This window comes from Pan paniscus, chromosome X, assembly GCF_029289425.2.
Source record: "Pan paniscus chromosome X, NHGRI_mPanPan1-v2.0_pri, whole genome shotgun sequence".
In the NCBI taxonomy this organism is placed as follows: Eukaryota; Metazoa; Chordata; class Mammalia; order Primates; family Hominidae; genus Pan; species Pan paniscus.
Genome location: NC_073272.2, coordinates 155,480,628 through 155,502,651, shown reverse-complemented (window position 1 = coordinate 155,502,651; position 22,024 = coordinate 155,480,628). Strand labels below are relative to the sequence as shown.

Below are 22,024 nucleotides of genomic sequence, written 5' to 3'. Positions count from 1 at the left end.
CATGTCCTTTGCAGGGACATGGATGACACTGGAGACCATCATTCTCAGCAAACTAACACAAGAATAGAAAACCAAACATCACATGTTCTCACTCATAAGTGGGAGTTGAACAATGAGGACACATGGACACAGGGAGGGGAACATCACACACTGGGGCCTGTCAGGGAGTGGGGTCTAGGGGAGGGATAGCATTAGGAGAAATACCTAATGTAGATGACAGGTTGATGGGTGCAGCAAACCACCATGGCTCATGTATACTTATGTAACAAACCTGCATGTTCCGCACATGTACCCCAGAACTTAAAGTATAATAAAAAATAAAATAAAATAAAGGGAATTTTTTCTTAATTTTTCTTCTTAGATTGGTCACCATTAATATATAGAAATGCAATGCATTTTATGTATTGCTTTTGTATCCTGCAAATTTTCTGACATCATTTATTAGTTATAATACTTTTTATTGCATATGGAATATTTAGGGTTTTCTACATATAAGATCATGTCATCTGTGAATACAGACAATTTTACTTCATCTTTTCCAATTTAGATTTCTGTTACTTCTCTTTCTTGTCTAATTTTTCTAGCTAGGAATCCCAGTACTTCAACAATAGTAATATTGAGGGTGGGCATCCTTTCCTTATAATGTGCATCCATTAACATAGATCTATAATTATTTGTTACTTTTGTTTTTAAAATTTATATCATATTTAAAAGTGATTTACACGCTTATATTACAATACTACACAATAAACCTTTATCAGAAGGTTTATATTTTCTTATGGTTTTGTGTTGCTATTTATCATCCTTTTTCTTCAACTTGAAGGATCCCTTTAGCATTTCTTGTGGGGCAGATTGAGTGGTGATCAACTTCCTCTCCTTTTGTTTATCTGGGAAATCTTAATCTCTCCTTCATTTTAGAAGGACAGTTTTACAAAATATAATGTTCTTGGTGGGCAGGTTTTGTTCTTCAGTAATTGAATATATTATTTCACTCCTTTCTAGCCTGCAAGGTTTTGCTGAGAAACCAGCTGATAGTTTAATAGAAGCTCCCTTATATGTGATGAGTCATTTTTTCTTGCCACTTTCAAGATTCTGTCTTTGTGACTTTTGACAGTTTGATTTTGATGGGTCTCAGTGTAGGTCTCTTTAGATTTATTCCAACTGGAGTTGTTTGTTTATTCAAATTGTGTGTCCTTTTCTCTCATCAAATTTGGAGAGTTTTCAGCCATCATTTCTTCAGATAAGCTCTCTACTCATTTCTCTTTTCCCCTTTTGTGATTTGCATCATGTGTATGTTGTTCTGCTTGTTGGTGCCCCATAAATCCCTTAGGCTCTCCTCATTTTTCTTCATTCTTTGTTGTTTTTTTCTTCTCTTTTTCAATAATTTCAAAGCCCTACTGATGAGTTTACTAATTCTTTTTTCTGCCTGGTCAATTCTGCTATCGAATCCCTCCAGTGAATTTCTCCAATTCGATTATTAGATACTTCAGTTCCAGAATTTCTGTTTGATTCTTCTTTATACTTTTATTTATTTGTTGATATTCTTATTTTGTTTATATGTCAGTTTCCTAATTTTGTTTAGTTGCCTATCTATGTTCTTGTTTAATTCTTCAATTATTCTGGTGATGCTTATTTTGAGTTTTTGGTAATTTATATTTCTCTATGTCTGTAGGGGTGCTTTCTGGAGGTTTAAATTATTCCTTTGAATAGTCCACATTTCTTTGTTTCTTCGTATGTCTTACTATATCTTGTTGAGACTTTAACATTTGAAAGCTCAGCTACCTTTCTCAGTCTTTGTGGTCTGGTTGCATACAAGGAGGACATTCTCCAATTAGCCCAGTTAAAGAATCCAGAGACCTCCTAATCCTTTCCTGGGAATGCATACTCTTCTGGGATTGTGCATATAATCATCTAGTTGAAGAGATTTATCAGTTTCTATTCAGGAGTTCCCCTTGATGTCTGTCTGTGATACTGCCATCTCTCTGTTTCTGTAGTAAACTAGGGTATTGGAGCTCCACATAATGTCTGTCTGTGGTCTACAGACTCTGGTGCCAGGCCAAGCCACATTGATCACCTTTGTTCTCAGCAGGCCCCCAACCTGGCATCCCATTGCTGTCAGTTCTTAGATTCAGGCAAGACAGAAACCAATCTTTTAGATAACACCCTGAAAAGTTAGAATGTTGGACATTCAACTTCTTTTCCCCCCTAGGATAAGTCAGGAGGTAGGGGTTTCCTCTCAGTTACAATGCACCAAGCTGGGAGGAGAGTCTCTGGTGAAGAAATGCCATGAATTTTCCTACTGGGTTTTGGTGAGGTTGGCTTTGCACTTGCCTGGGGTGCAGCAACCTTTTAACTCATTTCTGAATTTGTCATAAAGGCAATTGTTCCATAAATTGTTATTCAAACCATGGGGGAAGGAGGGTCTTTTTTTTCTATTCTGCCATCTTGCTGATGGCACTCCTGGAATATTATTTTAATATGGGAGATATTACATGTTTGCTAATGAGGATGATCCAATAGGGAAGGAAAATTTGGTGACGCAAAAGAGAGGAATAGAACTGCTTCAGGAGCATAGTCTCTGAGTATGAAAAAGAGATAGAATCTAGTTCATAAATGGAAGTATTGACCTTGATTAGATGCACAGATATTTCAACGATTGTAACAGAAAGAAAGGTGGAATATATAGGCACAGATGCAGGTAAGTGATTGGATATGGGGCATCAGTTTGTGAAGATTCTCTTATTGCTTCTACATTTTCTTTGAAGGAAGAAGCAAGGTCATCAGTTGAAAGTGTGAAGGGTGAGGAGGTGTTGGCAGTTTGAGGATGGGGAGATGGTATGACACAGTCTTCTTAGAGAGTGAGTGATTTTACTAGGAAATTATGCAAGAATTATTTGGCTATATTGAGTACTAATTTGAGATTTTTCATGATGAGTTTAAAATGATACTAGCCAGTGCAGTTTTTAAAATTTTCTCCATCATAAGCGTCCATCAGTGGATGAGTGGATGAAAAAAGTGAGGTATACATACACAATGTAATACTACTCAGCCATAAAAAGAGTCAGATCCTGTCATTTGCAGCAACGTGAATGAACCTGGAGGAATTTATGTTAAAGGAAATAAGCCAGGCACAGGAAGACAAATACTGCATTATCTCACTCATACGTGGAATCTAAAAAATTTGATCTCATAGAAGTGAGTATAATGGTAGTTATCAGAGGCTAGGGTGATTGAGGGGAGGGAAGATGGAGACATGTTGGTCAGAGGATACATAATTAGAGTTAGATAGGAGGAATACATTTCAAGAGATCTATCATACAGCAAAATGACTATAGTTAATGATGATATTGTATTCTTGAAAAACAGAGTTGACGTTACATGCTAGCACCACAAAAATAATAACTATGTGAAGTAATCCATTTATTAATTGGTTAGGTTTAGCCATTCCAAAATGTATATATACTTCAAAACATCATGTTTACAAGATAACAAAACACAGTATTTGTCAATTAAAAAAATAAAACATAAAAGAAAAATTTTTCTCCAGCAATTTTCAGCTGCTTGGCTGCACAGGAGGTAGGAACTTGAGTTTACCATGGTTGGGGCTTTGTCAGAGAAGTATGGCACAGAGAGAGGGGACAAGGAAGTTAAGAATGTTTGCAGGGAATTGATTAAAATGATGGACCATGGAATATGGGCTCTGTAAGGAGGGAAGTGAGGACATTAAGGAGGGAAGTGAGGACATTAAAGGAAACAAGATGACAGAGAGTGAAAAGGAGCTTAGGGTCAATGAATTGGAGCTCTTTATGGGGTTGAAGGATTATCGGGGTGAGGAGTGCCAGAATAATTGAACTGGAATGGTAATAAGAGGTGGCTAGAGTATGGAATGTTTTAAATGAAAATTTTGAGAGTACTGTCATTAATGATGATGAAGTTGCCAAGGATGACAGGGAAAGGATAAAGTGGACAACAGTAAACTGGTCTTCATTAGAATAATTAAGAAAGCATGATCTTCAAAGAAGCTTGGGTTTTAGAGGAAGGAGGGAGAAAAAGTGGTCCAAAAACAACACTGAGAAGCGAGGAGGTAACTATCCTAACAGGATTACTGCAGCCTTGTCTTGCTCTCCTGATGATCCATTATCCATCCTGAAACTAGAGTGCTCTTTCTAAACTCCAATCTGATTTTACTACCTTGATTTTTAAAATCCTTTTATAGTGTCCCACTGTCTATAGATGATGAATACCTGAATGTGGCAGGAGAAAGGAGTGTAAATGGAGAGGTTATATGGATTTCAGAAAGATTTAGGAAGTGGAATCAACAGACCTTGGTGATTGATTAAATGTGGGTTATAAAAGAGATGAATCAAGGTGAGTTTCAAATTTCTTTTCTGTATTAAAATTTTGATAAGATCTAATTAATAAGCATTTGCTGAGTGTTAATTTCATTAACTGAGCTAAGAACTGTTAGAGAACCAAAGATGGAAGATTCCCTTTCTCAATGTAAGATGTAGAGTCCCTGAAATGAATAAAATAAGTAAATAAATATGAGAAGCATAATTAGCTTATGCCAGACACAAATGTAAATTGAGTTGATACCTATCAAATATTTAATTTCAAAGAGGAAATACATTATTCAAAGAAGCTGCCTTGAATAAATGAATTTTTAGCTATATTTTGAAGGAGAAGGTGGTCATTTAATCAGAAGGTCCTTTAATGAATTTCTCCTGTGATTTCAAGGAGAAAAGTTACAAGTGAAAAGGCAAGAATGGATTCCAGTCAGCAAAAGGACAGTAAGCATACCAACTTAACTAAAATGAGGGGATATATTGAAGCCTACTAAAAGGCAAGTCTAGCCACACAGTAGTTTATTCCACTACTACACTGCTTATATAACTAGCAACTCTTAACCTGAAAATGGAATATAGCATATAGTCAGGATTACTAGCTATCTAGTAGAGCAGGAGAAGATCATTTGTAGATATGTGGCCTGTATTGGAGTTACCAGTAAGGCAGCTGCACCACTGCTTGATTTACCATTGATTTATTCAACAAACATTTAATGAATACCTACCAGGATTCAGGCATTGTCCTAAGTGCAAAGCATGCAGAGAGGAAGAAGACACATTCCCTATCCTCAAGATACTCACAGTCTTGTGGCAATGATAAACAAGCATAAGACAAGATGAGAAATTCTTTTAGGAAATACATAGGGTGCTGTAAGAACAAAGAGGAAAGGTACTTAATCCAACCTGGAGAGTTATGAATGACTGCCTGCTGAGTCATGAGTATTGAATATGAACTAGGCAGGGGAAGAGGGTTGAGGTAGTGAAGAAGAATGTTTCAGTTAGAGCAAACTATATGTACAAGAGTTAGGCTACAGAGAATATGTCATATTGGCCTATATGGACTGCTACATCAAGTGCAAGGAAGGGTTGATAAAAGATGCTACAGAGGTTAGCCGGGGCCACATTGTGCAGACCCTTGTAGGCAATCTTGAGGAGATTGGTCTTTATTGTAATGGGGAACTACTTAAGGGATTCTAAGCTAAATTTCATTGGAAAGAGTATTCTGACTGATGTGTGGAGCTTAAATGGAGACAGGGGTTAGTTAGGTTTCAAATGCTATTAAGGTGGTAGTATTAGCTACTCTTGCCAACTCACTAGAAGTGAAGGAGAGGATGAAAAAAAGAGTTTCTGCTACAGATTATCTCAGAGGTCAGCAGACTTTTATCTGTAAAGGGCCAGTGCTATGGACTGAATGTGTTTTCTCCAAATTCATATGTTGAAGCCTAACTCCCAATGTGATGGTACTTGAAGATGGAACCTTTGGGAGCTAATTAGATTATTAGGGTGGAGTCCTCATGATGGAATTAGTGCCATTATAAGAGAGAGCACATTCTATCTCTATCATTTGAGGATATAGCAACAAGGTAGCCATCTGCACAGCAAGAAGAGTGTCCTCACCAGGAATCAAATGGCCTGGAACCCTCATCTTAGACTTCCTAGCTTCCAGACAGTGAGAAATAAATATCTGTTGTTTAAGCTACCCAGTCTATTATAATTTTGTTATAGCAGCCTGAACTGACTAACACAGCCAGACAGTAAATATTTTAGGCTTTTTTTGGGCCATGTACAATCTCTGTCCCATGGTTGTCTTAGTTGGCTCAGGCTGCTTTAACAAAATACCATAGCCCAGGTGGCTTAAACAACAGACATTTATTTCTCACAGTTCTGGAGGCTACAAAATCTAACATCAGGGCACCAGCATAGTCAAGTTCTGGTGAGGACTCTCTTCCTGGCTTGCAGAAGGCTGCACTCTGCCTTCTTGCTGTATCTTCACATGGTGGAGAGATAAAGGACTCCATCTCCTGTCCCTTGTTATAAGAGCACTAATACCATCATGAGGAATCTACCTTCATGGCCTAATTATCTCCCAAAGTCTCCATCTCCAGATACCATCACATTGGGGGTTAGAGCTTTAACATATGGACTTAGGGGAGACTCAATTCAGTCTATTACATTCCACCCACAGATTCCCCAAATTCATATTCTTCTCACATAAAATACATACCTTCCATCCCAACAACCCCAAGTCTTAACTCATTCCAGCATCCACTCTAAAGATGAAAATTCCAAAGTCTCAACTAAATCTCATCTAAATTTGATATGGGTGAGACTTGAGGTACAATTTATCCTGAGGCAAAATTTCTTCTCCTGTGAAACCAGATAAGTATGTGCTTCCAAAATAGGAAGGTGGGGCAGGTACAATAGAGACAGTCCCATTCCAAAAAGAGAGAAATAAGGCCGGGTGCCAGGTGGCTCATGTCTGTAATACCAGCACTTTGGAAGGCTAAGGCAGGCAGATCACTTGAGGTCAGGAGTTCAAGACCAGCCTGACCAACACAGCAAAACCTTGTTTCTACTAAAAATACAAAAATTAGCTGGGCATGGTGGCGGGCACCTATAGTCCCAGCTACCAGGGAGACGAAGGCAGGAGAATCGCTTGAACCCAGGAGGCAGAGGCTGCAGTAAGCCAAGATCGCACCACTGCACTCTAGCCTAGGCGACAGAGTGAGCCTGTGTCTCAAAAAAAAAAAAAAAAAAAAAAGGCAGGGACAGGGGGAGAAATGAGAAGGAAGGAAAAAGTGATGGGTCCCAGCTAAGCCCAACATTTAGCAGCAGCCCTGCCCATGAGGCTCTTTGAGGTGACTGTGCCTTTTGAAACTGAGGAAGAACTAGCCCTGCCCCTTGGGCCTGTGGTGGGAGTGGCAGCCCCGATGATCTCTAAATTGCCTTTAGCCTCACTCTTCCCTTTTTTTGAGGAATAAATAGCACATGCACAACTCTTTCAATTTTGTCCCATTTTCTCTGTTCTTTTTGGTCCCAGCTGGCAGTTTTTCTGCTGGTATAATCCCATCTCTGTTTATGGCTTCTGTTGAGATGGCTGACTAGGACCATGGTTCATGCACACACTTATCTCCTTATCAAATGTTGATCAGCCACACCCTTAGTATTCTCTTTCAAACATACTTTCTCATTCTTTGCAATATGGATAAGCTGAGAATTTTCTAAATCTTTTAAGTCCTGGTTCCTTTTTGTTTAACAGTTCCTTCTTCAATTCATTTATCTCTTCTCGCATTTTACTGTAAGGAGTCAGAAGGAACCGACTGCTCTCTCATCACTTTGCAGCTAAGTTTTTTGCCACTTTATAAAAAGTGTCACTTTTTTTTCCTTTGTCCAGTACCATGTTCCTCTTTTCCATCTGAGACCTCATCAGAATGGCCTTTACCATTCATATTTCTACCAGCATTCTGTTTACAATTATTTATATTCTCTAGGAACATGGAGGCTTTCCCTCCAGCTGTCCTCTTTTTTTTTCTGACCTCTTACCAGAAACACCATTAGCAATCCCTTCACAGTAATCTAGGCTTTTTTCTACCATGTACCTGAAAACTCTTTCAGCCTCTACCCCATTACCCATTTCCAAAGCTGCTTCCACAATTTTAGGTATTTGTTACAGCAGTACCCTACTTCTCAGTACCAATATCTATATTAGTCAGTGTTCTCCAGAGAAACAGAACAGAACCAATAGGGGGATATATGTGTGTGTGTGTGTGTGTGTGTAAAGGAATCAGCTCACACAATTATGGAAACTAAAAAGTACCAGTCTTCCATCCATAAGCTTGAGACCCAGGAAACCTGGTGATATGATTCCAGTTTAGTCTGAAGGCCTAAGAACCAGGAGAACCTTTCTAAGTTCTAGTCGAAGTTCAAAGGCCTAAAATGGAAGGCTGATATGTAAGTTTCAGTCCAAGAACAGGAAAAGACCAATATCCCAGCTCAAGCAGGCAGATAGAATTATTCCCGCATTGCAGAAGGCAATGTACTCTACTCAGTCTATTGATTTAAATGCTAATTTCTTCCAGAAACACTCTCACAGAATTAATGTTTAGCCACTTATCTGGGCACCCCATGGTCCAGTCAAATTGACATATAGAGTTAACCATTACAGTGATTTTCTTTGTTTTGTTTTTGTTTTATTACACTTTAAAAGTGTAAAAACCATTTTTTATCTTGCAAGCCAAACAAAATAGGTCACGTACTATATTTGACCCACAAGCTGTAGTTTGTTGAACTGTGCATCATCTCACTGCAATGACCAAACTGAATAAGGGTTACTGGTACTCAAACACTTTTGTCACTCTAGGGAAAGGGTTCTCAATATTTTTAGTTTATAGACCCCATAGAAATTCTACACACACACACACACACACACACACACACACACACGAATTTTGCATATTATTCCACACACCCTAGGACAAGAACTCCAACTGTAGGGCACCACCAAATGAATAGCCCTATTTCAGAGTATCAGCAGTTGTATCAGACAGTCTTTCAATTAAGTTCAGTATCTATAGATTTTCAAGCATCCAGTTGGGGTATACCTTGAAAGCACTTGTATAAGGCATGCCTGCCGTCACAGACAAAATGACTCAGTAAAGACCAAGTGTTGGCTTATAATGAGGAAATAATATAGGTACATGGAGGTGATGCCCCAATAGTCCATTCTGCTTCTCTCCTGTAAAGCTCAAGACTATTAGAAGGGAAAGACATTTTCTGCAGGACGTAAGTTGCCTTCTATCTGCATGTTTGACTTAGGCAATAGGATTTTCTGTAATATTCTCAGAGGGTTTCTGATGCCTGCTTTTTTTCTGTGTGTAGGTAACCCTTCTGTTTCTATACATATCTCATGATCTTTTCTTGTTGTTGAAAATCTGGACATTTTAGATAATATTTTATGGAAACTGAGTTCTCATGTCCCCAGAGGAATTGTTGCATATTTTTGTGTATTTGTTTGTTTTGTGTATTTTTTTGTTGTCTGGGGTAATTCTGTGGAGTCTTTGTCCCCTGCAGTGTGTAGCCACTGATGTCTCTGCTCAGGTTTTATTTTTACTTCTTGTTTTTATTTTTAACTGTGGTTTCCTAAGCATTGCACTGGGGTCACCATAGCCCAGAGGCTCTCAATTGGGGTCTATTTTGCCCCCCAGAGGACCTTTGGCATTGTCTGGAGACATTTTTTGTTGTCACAACTGGAGAGGAAGATGCTGCTGACACCTGGTCAGTAGAGACCAGGGATGCTGCTAAGCATCCTACAGTCCACAGGACAGCACCCTATGACAAAAGGACTATCTGGCCCAGATGTCCATAGGCCTAGTTGAGGCATCAGGTTGGGAATTCCTGATATAGTTTAGAGGCCAGCCAAGTATTGATCAGAGGTTATGCTTAAAAAACTTAATGTAATAAGGCTTCCACCCTTTGCCAGAGGATCTGTGTGTTGTTTGAGGCATACACTTGAAGTTTGAGCTATTTACAAGTGATATGGTTTGGATGTTTGTCTCCTCCAAATCTCATGTTGAAATGTGATCTGCAATGTTAGAAATGGGGCCTGATGGGAGGTATTTGGGTCATGAGGGCAAATCCCTCATGAATGGCTTGGTGCCTGCCCCTCAGTAATGAATTCAGACAAGATCCAGTTGTTTAAAAGAGCCTGGCACTTCTTCACTCTCTCTTGCTCTCTCTCTCACTATGTGTCATGTTAGCTCCCCTTCACCTTCTGCCATGATTATAAGCTTCCTGAGGCCCTCACCAGAAGCAGATGCCAGCACTATGCTTTCTGTACAACCTGCAGAACCATGAGCCAAATAAATCTCTTTTCTTTACAAGTTACCTAGCCCCAGGTATTTCTCTATAATGATGCAAACAGACTAACCAAAGAAGTTTGTCCTGGTTTTTACTTTCTGTCATTCTCATGTCTCCTACAAAAAGCCTCATTTTCATCCAGAGACATGTAAATAACTGGAGCCATTTCCAGTCTCTCTTCAGTGTGCATACAGCACTGCATGCATGTGCAACCTTCCAAATACTAGGGATGTGTGGGAGCTTTTCAAGGCCCATTATAGCTTTCTCACTCCCTATATAGCCTGGTTAGATTTCTGCCTGTTCTTCTGGTCTGTTGTTTGCTCCAACCAGTATAGCTTCCCTAATTGTTTTTGATAACACCCAGATGCATGGGGGTTTTATGCATGCTCTGCTCCAAATCACGTTAGTCATATTTGACAGCAAACCTGCCGGTTTTCTTGGTTTAGCCCACCTTCGTGGAACTACCGCTGATTGGAGCTAGAGGTGGAGGAATAGGAGTGGGAGCACCCCATGCTAAAATACACCACAGATCCCCACTGTTTTTACCCAAGGTTCAGTAGTTTTTTTGTAAATAAATGCTTCCTTTTTAAAAGAAATTGCATTGTGTATGTTTAAAGTATATGACATGATATTATGAGATACATATAGACAGTAAAATGGTTACTATAGTGAAGCAAATTAACATATCAATCATCTCACATAGTTACCCATTTTTTTGTGGCAAGAACAGCTACCATTGACTCATTTAGCAAAAATCCAAAACATAATGCACTATTATAAACTATGGTCTTCATGTTGTTATATAACAGACATCTAGATCTGATCATTCTACATATCTGCTACTTTGTGTCCTTAGCCATACATCTCCCATTTCCTCCCTCATGCCCCTACCCTTGGCCCTGGTAACCACTGTTTTATTCTCTCTGTATATTTATTTGACTTTTTTTTTAAGATTCTGGATACAAATGAGATCATGCAAATTTTTTTTCTCTATCTGGTTTATTTCACTTAGCATAATGTCCTCCAGGTTCATCCATATTATGGCAAATGGCAAGATCTCCTTTTTAAAAGGCTGAATAATATTCCATTGTCTATATATACCACAGTTTTTTATACATTCATCCATCAACAGACATTTAGGTTGTTTCCATATCTTGGCTTTCATGAATAATGCTGCAATGAACATGAAAGTGCAGGTATCTTTATGAGGTAGTACTTTCATTTCCTTTGGGCATATACTCAGAAGGTAAAAGAATGAAATTGGACCTTTGTCATCCGAAACACAAATCAGCTCAAAATGGATAAAAGACTTAAACAAGAATAAGACCTGAAACCATAAAACTCCTAGAAGAAAACAGGTGGTAAAGCTCCTTGACATTGGCCTTGGCAATGATTTTTTTGGATATCACACCAACTGCTTAGGCTACAAAAACCAAAATAAATAAATGAGACAACATCAAACTAACCAGGTTATGCACAGCAAAGGAAACAGTCAACAAAATGAAAAGATATCCTAGAGATTAGGAAAAATATTTGCAAACTGTATTTGTGATAAGGGGTTCATATCCAAAATTTATAAAGAATTCATACAACTCAGTAGCAACAAAACATATAACCCAATTAAAAAATGGTCAATGGATCTGAATAGACATTTCCCCAAAGAAGACATACAAATGACCAACACGTATATGAAAAGATGCTCAACATCACTAATTATAAGAGAAATACAAATCAAAACTACTCTGATATACCACCTGACACCCATTAGAATACCTATTATCAAAAAGACAAGAGATAACAAGTGTTGGCAAGGGTGTGGAGAAAAAGGAACTCTTGTACACTGTTGGTGGGAATGTAGATTGGTGTACCAATTACGGAAAACAGTATGAAGGTTACTAAAGAAATTAAAAATAGAATAAATACTTCTCAATTTGCTGTATACCTTTGGACAATTTCCAGAGTCTTAAAATGGTTCTTTTTTAGTTTGGCCAGTTTTATCAATACTTTTGGGGGAGAAAATTTGCCAAGCTCCTCTCTGTGTTTTTCTAAAAGAAGTATCACCTCCAGATTCCCAAGGCTGTACTTTGAGACACATTAGTGTACTAGGCTGTGGGGTTGCGTGACTTGGGTTCATGTCCTGGCTCTACCACCTAATGATTATATTCTTACAAAGTTACTTAGCATCTCTGAGCTTTAGTTAGTTGTCCTTAAAATGAGAATGATAATACCAATGAAAGTGAATGTGAGAGGTACAGGTATAGCAGTTTTTAAAAACTATTGCTTAATATCTTAAAATGTGGATAAACCACAGTTTATTCAGCGATTCTTCCACTTCCCCACTGATAGACATTTAGTCTTTTTTCTAATTATTTTTACTATTATAACCATCACTATTATGAATAACCTTATATGCAGCTCCACATGTGTGACACTTTCTATATGATAAATACTGAGAGGTGCACTACTATTTGTCCAAAGGAAAAGAAGTCATTATATCAAAAAGACACCTGTTTGTGTATGTTCATCACAGCACAATTTACAATGGCAAAGATATGGAACCAATCTCAGTACCCATCAACCAATAAGTGGATAAAGAAAATGTATATATACACCATGGAATACTACTCAGCCATAAAAAAGAATGAAATAATGTATTTTGCAGCAACTTGGATGGAGCTGAAGGCCATTATTCTAAGTGAAGTAACTCAGGAATGAAAAACCAAATACTGTATGTTCTTACTTATAAGTGGGAGCTAAGCTATGTTATGCAAAGGCATACAGAGTGGTATAATGGACATTGCAGACTCAGAAGGGGAGAGGGAAGGAGGGGGATAAAGAATAAAAAACTACATATCAGTTTCAGTGTACACTACTCGGGTGATGGGTGCACTGAAATCTCTGACTTCACCAATATACAATTCATCCATGTAACCAAAAACCACTTGAGCCCCAGAAGCTACTGAAATAAAAAAAAATATTAAAAGATAAAATAAATAAATAAAGTACAAGAGAAAAAAATAAATACTGAGAGGTGAATATCTAGGTCAAATATGCACATTTTAAATTATTTTCATAGAAACTTGCTGATTGCCATCTAGTATAACTTTAACAATATATACTCCTACTACCAATGTTTGCAAGTATGCATTTTTCCCCACATCCTTTAAAACACATTTTAATCAGCCTTTAAAATTTTTATTGCTCTGATGGGTATAAAATGGTATCACATTTTGGTTTAAATACCCATTTCTTTGATTATTACCAAGGCTGGGGGCAGTTCATACATTTGCCGGTCACTTCTGGTGACTTTCCTTATTGATATCCTTCACCTATTTTTCTGTTGGGTTTTTATCTTTAATGATCACAGAGGTTTATTCTGTATGCTGGATATTAATCCTTTTATGCTACAAATATTTTTCCTGTTACTTCTCTTTTAACTTTGCTTTTATATTGTTTGCAGAACAGAAGGTATTTATTTTAATATAGATTAATTTATCTCTGTGCCTTTTGTGTCATATTAAAACAGCCTTTCCTACCTCAAGGTTGTCAACATTTAATGTTTTACAGTTTTAATTTTTTGTACTTTAATCCATCAGAAATTTATTTTTTTGAATTATATGAAGGCATAACTTATTTTTTTCTTTTCTTTTGTAAATTGGGTCACACACTTTATTTACCTTTTCTAAATGAGTAACCTGATGTATAGAAAGTCTTTATTTTTTTTGTAATTTTTTAATTTTGCTATAACTTCAAATTAACAGAAGGTTAGTTGCTAAAATAGTACAAGGACCTCCTGTATTAGTCTGTTCTCACACTGCCATAAAGAACTCCCAGAGAATGGTTAATTTATGAAGAAAAGAAGTTTAATTGACTCACAGTTCCATAGGCTGTACAGGAAGCATGGCTAGGAGGCCTCAGGAAACTTACAATCTTGGTAGAAGGTAAAGGGCAAGCAAGCATGTCTTACCATGGTGGAGAAGGAGAGAGAGACAGCAAAGGGGGAAGTGCTACACACTTTTAAACAACCAGATCTCATGAGAACTCACTATCATTAGAACAGCAAGGGGGGAATTTGCCCCCATGATCCAATCACCTCCCACCAGGTCCCTCCCCCAACATTGGGGATTACAATTCAACATGAGATTTGGGTGGGGACACAGAGACAAACCATATCATTCCATCATTCCACTCCTACCCCCTCCCAAATCTCATGTCTTTTCACATTTCAAAACCAATCACGCCTTCCAACAGTCTCCTAAAGTCTTAACTCACTCCAGCACTAACTCAGAAGTTCAAGTCCAAAGTCTCATCTGAGACAAGGCAAGTCTCTTCCACCTATGAGCTTGTAAAATCAAAAACAAGTTTGTTACTTCTAAGATACAATGGGGGTACAGGCATTCGGTAAATGCTCCCATTCCAAATGGGAGAAATTGGCCAAAGCCAAGGGGCTACAGGCCCCATGCAAGTTCAAAACCCAACAGGGCAGTCGTTAAATCTTAAAGCTCCAAAATAATCTCCTTTGACTCCATGTCTCACATCCAGGGTATGCTGATTCAAGGGGTGGGTTCCCACGGCCTTGGGCAGCTCTGCCCCTGTGGCTTTGCAGGATACAGCCCTGGGGGTGCTTTCACGGGCTGGCATTGAGTGGCTGTGGCTTTTCCAGGTGCACAGTGCAAGTTGTTGGTGGATCTACCATTCTGGGGTCTGGAGGATGGTGGCCCTCTTCTCATAGTTCCACTAGGCAGTGCCCTAGTGGGGACTCTGTGTGGGGCTTCCAACCCCACATTTCTCCTCCACACTGCCCTAGTAGAGGTTCTTCATGAGGGCTCTGCCCCTGCAATAGACTTCTGCCTGGATATCCAGGCATTTCCAGCCATCCTGTGAAATCTAGGCGGAGGTTCCCAAGCCTCAACTCCTGCCTTCTGGGCACCCATAGGCCCAACAACACATGGAAGCCACCACTTGGGGCCTGCATCCTCTGAAGCAATGGCCCAAGCTGTTCCTTGGTCCCTTTTAGCCATGGCTAGAGCTGGAGCTGCTGAGACACAGAGCCAAAGGACATGGGGGCCATGTCCCAAGGCTGCACAGAGCAGTAGGGCCCTGGGCCTGGCCCACAAAACTCTTTTTTCCCTCTTGGCCTCAGGGCCTGTAATGGGACGGGCTCCTGCAAAGGTCTCTGACATGCCCTGGAGACATTTCCCCCCCCCATTGTCTTGGATATTAACATTTGGCTTCTCTTTGCTTATGGAAATTTCTGCAGCCTTGAATTCCTCCCAGAAAATGGTTTGTTTTCCACCACATGGTTTCACTGCACATTTTACAACCTTTCATACTGTTTCCCTTTTAAATATAAGTTCCAATTTCATACCATCTCTTTGCAAATGCATATGAGCATACACTGTTAGAAGCAGCCAGGCCACATCTTGAACACTTTGCTGCTTAGACATTTCTTCTGCCAGATACCCTAAATCATCTCTCTCAAGTTGAAAGTTCCATAAATCCCTAGAGCAGGGGCACAATGCTGCCAGTCTCTGATAAAGCATAGCAAGAGTGACCATTACTCCAGTTCCCAATAAGTTCCTCATCTCTATCTGAGACCACCTCAGTATGGACTTCACAGTTTGCATCGCTATCAGCATTTTGGTCAAAACTATTCAAGAAGTCTCTAGGAAGTTCCTAAATTTCCCTCGCCTTTCTGTCTTCTTCTGAGCCCTCCAAACTGTTCCAATCCCTGCCTGTTACCCAGTTCCAAAGTTGCTTCGACATTTTCAGGTATCTTTATAGCAATGCCCCACTTCTCTGGTAACAATTTTCTGTGTTTGTTTGTTCTCACATGGCTATAAAGAACAACCTGAAACTGGGTACTTTATGAAGAAAAGAGGTTTAATTGACTCACAGTTCTGCAGGCTGTACAGTAAGCATGGCTGGGAGGCCTCAGGAAACTTACAATCATGGTGGAAGGTGAGGGGAAGCAAGCACATCTTACCATGGCAAAGCAGGAGAATGCGAAGGCAGAAGTGCTACACACTTTTAAGCAACCAGATCTCGTGAGAGCTCAGTCACTTTCAGGAGAACAGCAAGGAGGAAATTTGCCCCCATGATCCAATCACCTCCCACCAGGTCCCTCCCCCAACACTGGGGATTACAATTCAACATGAGATTTGGGTGGGGACAGAGAGCCAAACCATATCACCTCATATATATATCCTCTACGCACCTATGCTTCCTTCTTTTGATACTTGAATGGTTTCATTTTCTAAATTTAGTACTCCTATATATTTTGAGTTTATCTTGATAACCTTGTGACAACATGACATATAGACACAAATTTATCTTTTCCCAAGTTCTAGCTAGTTGTCCCAACACCATTTATTTAAAAAATTCATCTTTTCCTCAATGACTTTTGCTGTCACTTTATTACATACCAGATTTCCATATGCATTTGGGTATATTTCTGGGCTTTTTATACTCTTCCATCATTTTATCTATTTAAATACAACATTACACCATTTTAATTATAGAAGTTCTATAGTATATTTTAATATCTGGTAAGGGGCAAGTCCCTCCCCTCAACCCTTATTGCTTATTGGTAGAAGACTTTTAGAAGGAAGTTTTCTGGATGCTGATTTTTTTAAGTTATCTCAATAAATAGTTCTGATGAATGTGATCTTTTCCCTAGAGCTGAAATATGCTAATACCGTGATGCGCTTTGATTACGTCTGGCTTCGAGACCACTGCCGCTCAGCATCGTGCTACAACTCTAAGACTCACCAGCGCAGCCTGGATACTGCCAGTGTGGATTTATGTATCAAGCCAAAGACCATTCGTCTGGATGAGACCACACTCTTTTTTACTTGTGAGTGGACAGGAGACTTGATCTTCTTTGGGGGTACTCTTCTGAAGGACAGTTATTTTGTGGAAAATGGTTTGTTCCTTTCAAAAATAGGTTATTACTTACTTTTCTTTTTTTCTTGTTTTGGAAGGATTTTTTGAAACATTTTATTTTTCTCTTCAAATAAAATTGTTACAATCCACAGCTAACATTATACTTAATAGTGAGACTGAATGCTTTCCCTCTAAGACAGGGAACATGGCAAGGATGCCCATTCTTACCACTATTATTTAACATCCACTCTCACCACTCTTATTTATCATAGTACTGAAAATTCTATTATAGTAAGTCAAGAAAAATTAATAAAATTCATACATAAAACTCTTTATTTGCAGATACATGACATCCTAACATAGACTACCTCAAGTAATCTATAATAAAACCGTGAAAACTAATAAATGAGTTCAGTAAGGTCAGAGGACACAAGATCAACACACAAAAATCAATCATATTTCTATATACTTAAACATGCAGAAACTGAAATGAAAAATGACCATTTCAAAAATAGCTTCAAATAAATTTAAATATTTAGGTATAATCTAACAAAATATGTATAGGATCTGTATGATAAAAATTATTAAATGCTGATGAAAGAAATCAAAGAAGACATAAATACATGGAGAAACAAATCATGTTCATGGATTGGAAGACTCAACATAGTAATGATGTCAGTTTTCTCCAAATTGATCTATAGTTTTAATGCAATTCCTGTCAAAATATAAGCAAGATTTTTTTTATAATTATAAACAAGCTTGCTCTAAAATTTAAATGGAAATATACAGGCCCTAGGAGAGCCAACACAATTTTGAAAATGAAGAATTAAGTGGGAAGAAATCACTTCCAGACTGCAGTAATCAAGACAATGTGGTATTGGTGGAGGGACAGATACATAGATCAATGGAATAGAATAGAGAACCCAGAAATAGATCCACAGAAATATAGTCAACTTATCTTTGGCAAAAGTGCAAAAGTCATTCAATAGAGGAAGGATAGTCTTTTCAGTAATTGGTACCAGAGCAATTGGACATCCATAATGAAAAAATAAAAGAACCTCAACTCAAGTCTCACACCTTATATAAAAACAAAATCATAGTACATTGTGGACTTAAACGTAAAACATAAAACTATAAAACTTCAAGAAAAGAACATATGAGAACATCTTAAGGTCCTGACTGGTGCTAGGACTAAATAACTCTTAAAACTCAGCAGAAAAACAAGCAATACAATTTAAAAATGGATAAAAGATATGCTCAGACATTTTCCTGAATAGGATATACAGATGGCGAATAAACACATGAAAAGATGTTCAACATTATTAGCTGTTACAGAAATGAAAGTTAGTATCACAATGAGATTGCACTACATACCTATCAGAATGACTACATTAAAAAACAGTGACTACACCAAATACTAGAGAAGATGCAGAGAAATTCTATCACTCATACATTGCTTATGGGAATGTAAAATGGTACACTCTGGAAAACAGTTTGGTAATTTCTTAAAAAAAAAAAAAAACTAAACATGCAACCCAGAAATCACACTTCTGGGCATTTATCCCGAAGAAATGAAAACTTATGTTCACATAAAACCCTGTACATTAATGTTCACATCAGCCTTATTTGTAATAGCCAAGAATTGGAAACTACCCAATGGGTTAATGGTTAAACAAACCATCCATACAATAAAATCCTACTCAGCAACTTTATTGGAACTAGTTCGATACATAACTTGGAAGAACCTCAATTACATTATGCTGAAGTGAAAAAGCCAATCTGCATGATTTCATGTTTGTAACAGTCATGAAATAACATAATTATAGAGGTAGAGAACAGATTATTGGTGTCCAGGAGTTAGGGATTCGGGGGTAGGAGGTGGCGGATGTAGCTGTAAAAGGGTAACACGAAGGAGTCATATGGTTGAGTATCTTGATTTTGGTGGTGGTTACACAAAGTTACACATGTAATTACACTGCATAGAGCTATGCACACAAATGAATATATGTTTAACTGGTTAAATCTGAATAAGCCCAATGGATTGTACCAATACCACTTTCTTGGTTTGGGTATTGTAGTGTGGTTATATAACAAGTTAACATCAAGGAAGGGGAAGAGCTCATGGGACTTTCCTACACATTTCTTTTCAACATCCTGTGAATCTATTATCTCCAAATAAAAAAGTTAAAAGAAAAAGCATTGGAGGAAAAAACATGCTTATGATGCATACATTGACTACTACTTTCTCTACAATAGAAAAAAAATGCCATAGAAAGGTTTATTTAAAAACAGGCAAAATATTAGCAAAATGTATGCCGAAGACTAAATATCCTTAATATGTAAGGTGCTTTTGCTAAATTGTAAGAAAAGTACAATTGTTCCAATAGAAAAATGTGAGAAAGGACTGAACAGACAAATCATTAAAGCAGGAGTCAGCAAACATTTTCTATAAAGAGCCAGATGGTAAATATTTTTAAACTTTGTGGGCTATATGAGTGAATGGAGCTATAGACAATATGTAACAACATGGACAGCATGTGTTCTGCAACAGGCATTACAAAACCAAGCACCAGATTTGACTCATAAACCATAGTTTGGTAGTCCCTGCATTAAAGAAACATAGATGTCTAACAAATATAGAAAGTATTCTTATTAGCCTTAGTAAGCAAATAAAATTATTACAAGATAGCAGTTCCACTTTAGTTACCAAATTAGAAAAAAATATATTTTAAAAATAAGAATACTCCATTTTGATGGACACATATGTACTGTTGGAGGGAATGAAGATAAGTAGACTTTCTAAAAAGTAATTTGATTATGTATATCAGAACTCTTAAAAGTTTATATCTTTGAAATTTCTAAATACAAAGATACAAACTTTTAAGAAATGTAATACACATTCTATTTCTAAATTATAGAAATATGGTTAAAGATGATCACTAATAAATAATAGGAAAATTTTTTAAAATAAATGTACATACCCAGAATAACAGATGGGTTAGGTAAATCTTGGTAATGTATATTTTGTAAGCTTTAAAAATTAATTTTAATGAAGGTTGAATTTTTAAAATGATAAAATTTAATTTTAAAAATTGTTAAAATGTTAAGTGACAATGGCAGAGTCCCAAATTTTATATATATAAATTACATAAACTATATTTATATACATAAATTACATAAAATAAGAGAATGTACAGAAAAACTGGAAGGAATGATGCCAGGCTGTCAATCATAGTTTCATCTGGGTCATAGAATGATAAACATGGTGACTTTTAATTTCCTCATACTTTTTTATGCTTTCCAAATTATCCAAAGTGTGATACTTTTTTATCAAGGGGAGGGAGGAAAAGAAAGAGAAGTAAAAAGGAGAGACAAGTTGTCAGCATAGTCTTTCACTCCTTCTGCTGCTTCCTTTGCTTATCCTGAAGATTTTCTAAAGCATTTCAGGGTTGGTTTTCAACTTTTTTTGGGTGGGGTGTGCACAGCAGGTGAAGCCACTTACAAAGTAATTTTATTGTATTGTGTTGATGTCATATAATTAGACAGCAATGTCCTATATCATGTAGAAGAGGAAGGCAGCATAGAATAGTACTGAACTTGTAGCAGCAAGAAGGTGGGGTTCTAGTTCCACCTATAGTACTTAGTTGTGTGATCTTGAGTGAGTCACTGACTTTTTCTCCATCTGTAAAATAAAGATTAGCCCCTTCTAGCTCAAACATTCTGAGTTCCTATATAGATGGAAGACAGGGATGGGGGCAAGGGGAGAGAGTGCCAAGTAGGTTTGTAAAAGCCTACTTGGATTATCATTCTTTGATGACTTGATGAATTTTCCAGAAGATCTTTTACTATATAACTATAATTCTGTAAACTTATTTAGCCTCTGGGAAGATTTATTTGTTCATTCATTTATTCATGCATACCACTCAAACCACACATATTTCTTTCTCAGAAACATTCTAGGCATTCATTTTAATTTGGTTTCATAAACAATACAGTACTGGATAACTGATTGCTAGGAAAAAGATTCTTAACTAGTTGTAACCAATTACAAATATTGACATTATTTGTAATTATTATAGTGCCTTTTATTTTTCCCCTTAAAAGGGCCAGATGGTCATGTGACTAAATATGATTTGAATTGGCTGGTGAAAAACAGCTATGAAGGGCAGAAACAAAAAGTCATCCAGCCTAGAATACTATGGAATGCTGAAATCTACCAGCAAGCCCAAGTTCCATCGGTAGATTGCCAGAGCTTCTTAGAAACCAACGAGGGACTGAAGAAGTTTCTGCAAAACTTTCTGCTCTATGGAATCGCATTCGTAGAAAATGTCCCTCCCACTCAAGAGCACACAGAGAAGTTGGCAGAAAGGATCAGCTTAATCAGGTAATTCATTTGTTTCCTAAAATCCACAGTATTATAATTAATTTCCAGAGCATGAACACCAATAAATAAATGTAACAGGTATGGTCACCCTCGTTTTCAATCCAGAATATTTTGTAGCATGAATAAGGGACTCTCACTTGCAGTACTTTCTTTGAGGTCTGGATTTCTAATCTCTAAATACACTTATGTGTAAAATATAATGATGACTGCAGAGTCATTGGTAATATGTTTCTAGCCCAGTGATCCCAAGTGACAGGTATTATTGTACACTGGAAAAAAACACTGACTGTAAGGAGAACTGGATAGTAGTCTGAGTTCTACCATCAAGTAGTTGTGTGACCATAGGCATGTCCATTACACACACATACACACACACACCCTCGACCCCCACTGTCCTCTATTTTCCCATCTGTTCAATTTGACCTTCTGTGATTCCTGTGGCTTGATTCAGAGACTGATTGTTAATAACACTGCCTTCAAAGGCTATATAGCATTCAGCCAGCACATTCCCACCCATTATTTTCTTTTAATTATTATAGGAACCCTGATCAGT

The 22,024-nt window shown here is 37.6% G+C and overlaps 1 protein-coding gene across 2 annotated transcripts in view; it reads left to right on the top strand.

Annotated features, from left to right (window-relative positions):
- The window catches only part of TMLHE (trimethyllysine hydroxylase, epsilon), a 124,345-nt gene that overhangs the window by 77,580 nt on the left and 24,741 nt on the right, over positions 1-22,024 (top strand). For both annotated transcript variants that reach the window (XM_034950049.3, XM_034950051.3), the window contains 2 exons: positions 16,882-17,058; positions 21,192-21,471. In XM_034950049.3, the coding sequence (XP_034805940.1) occupies positions 16,882-17,058; positions 21,192-21,471 (457 nt within the window). The remainder of the gene's footprint in view (positions 1-16,881; positions 17,059-21,191; positions 21,472-22,024) is intronic.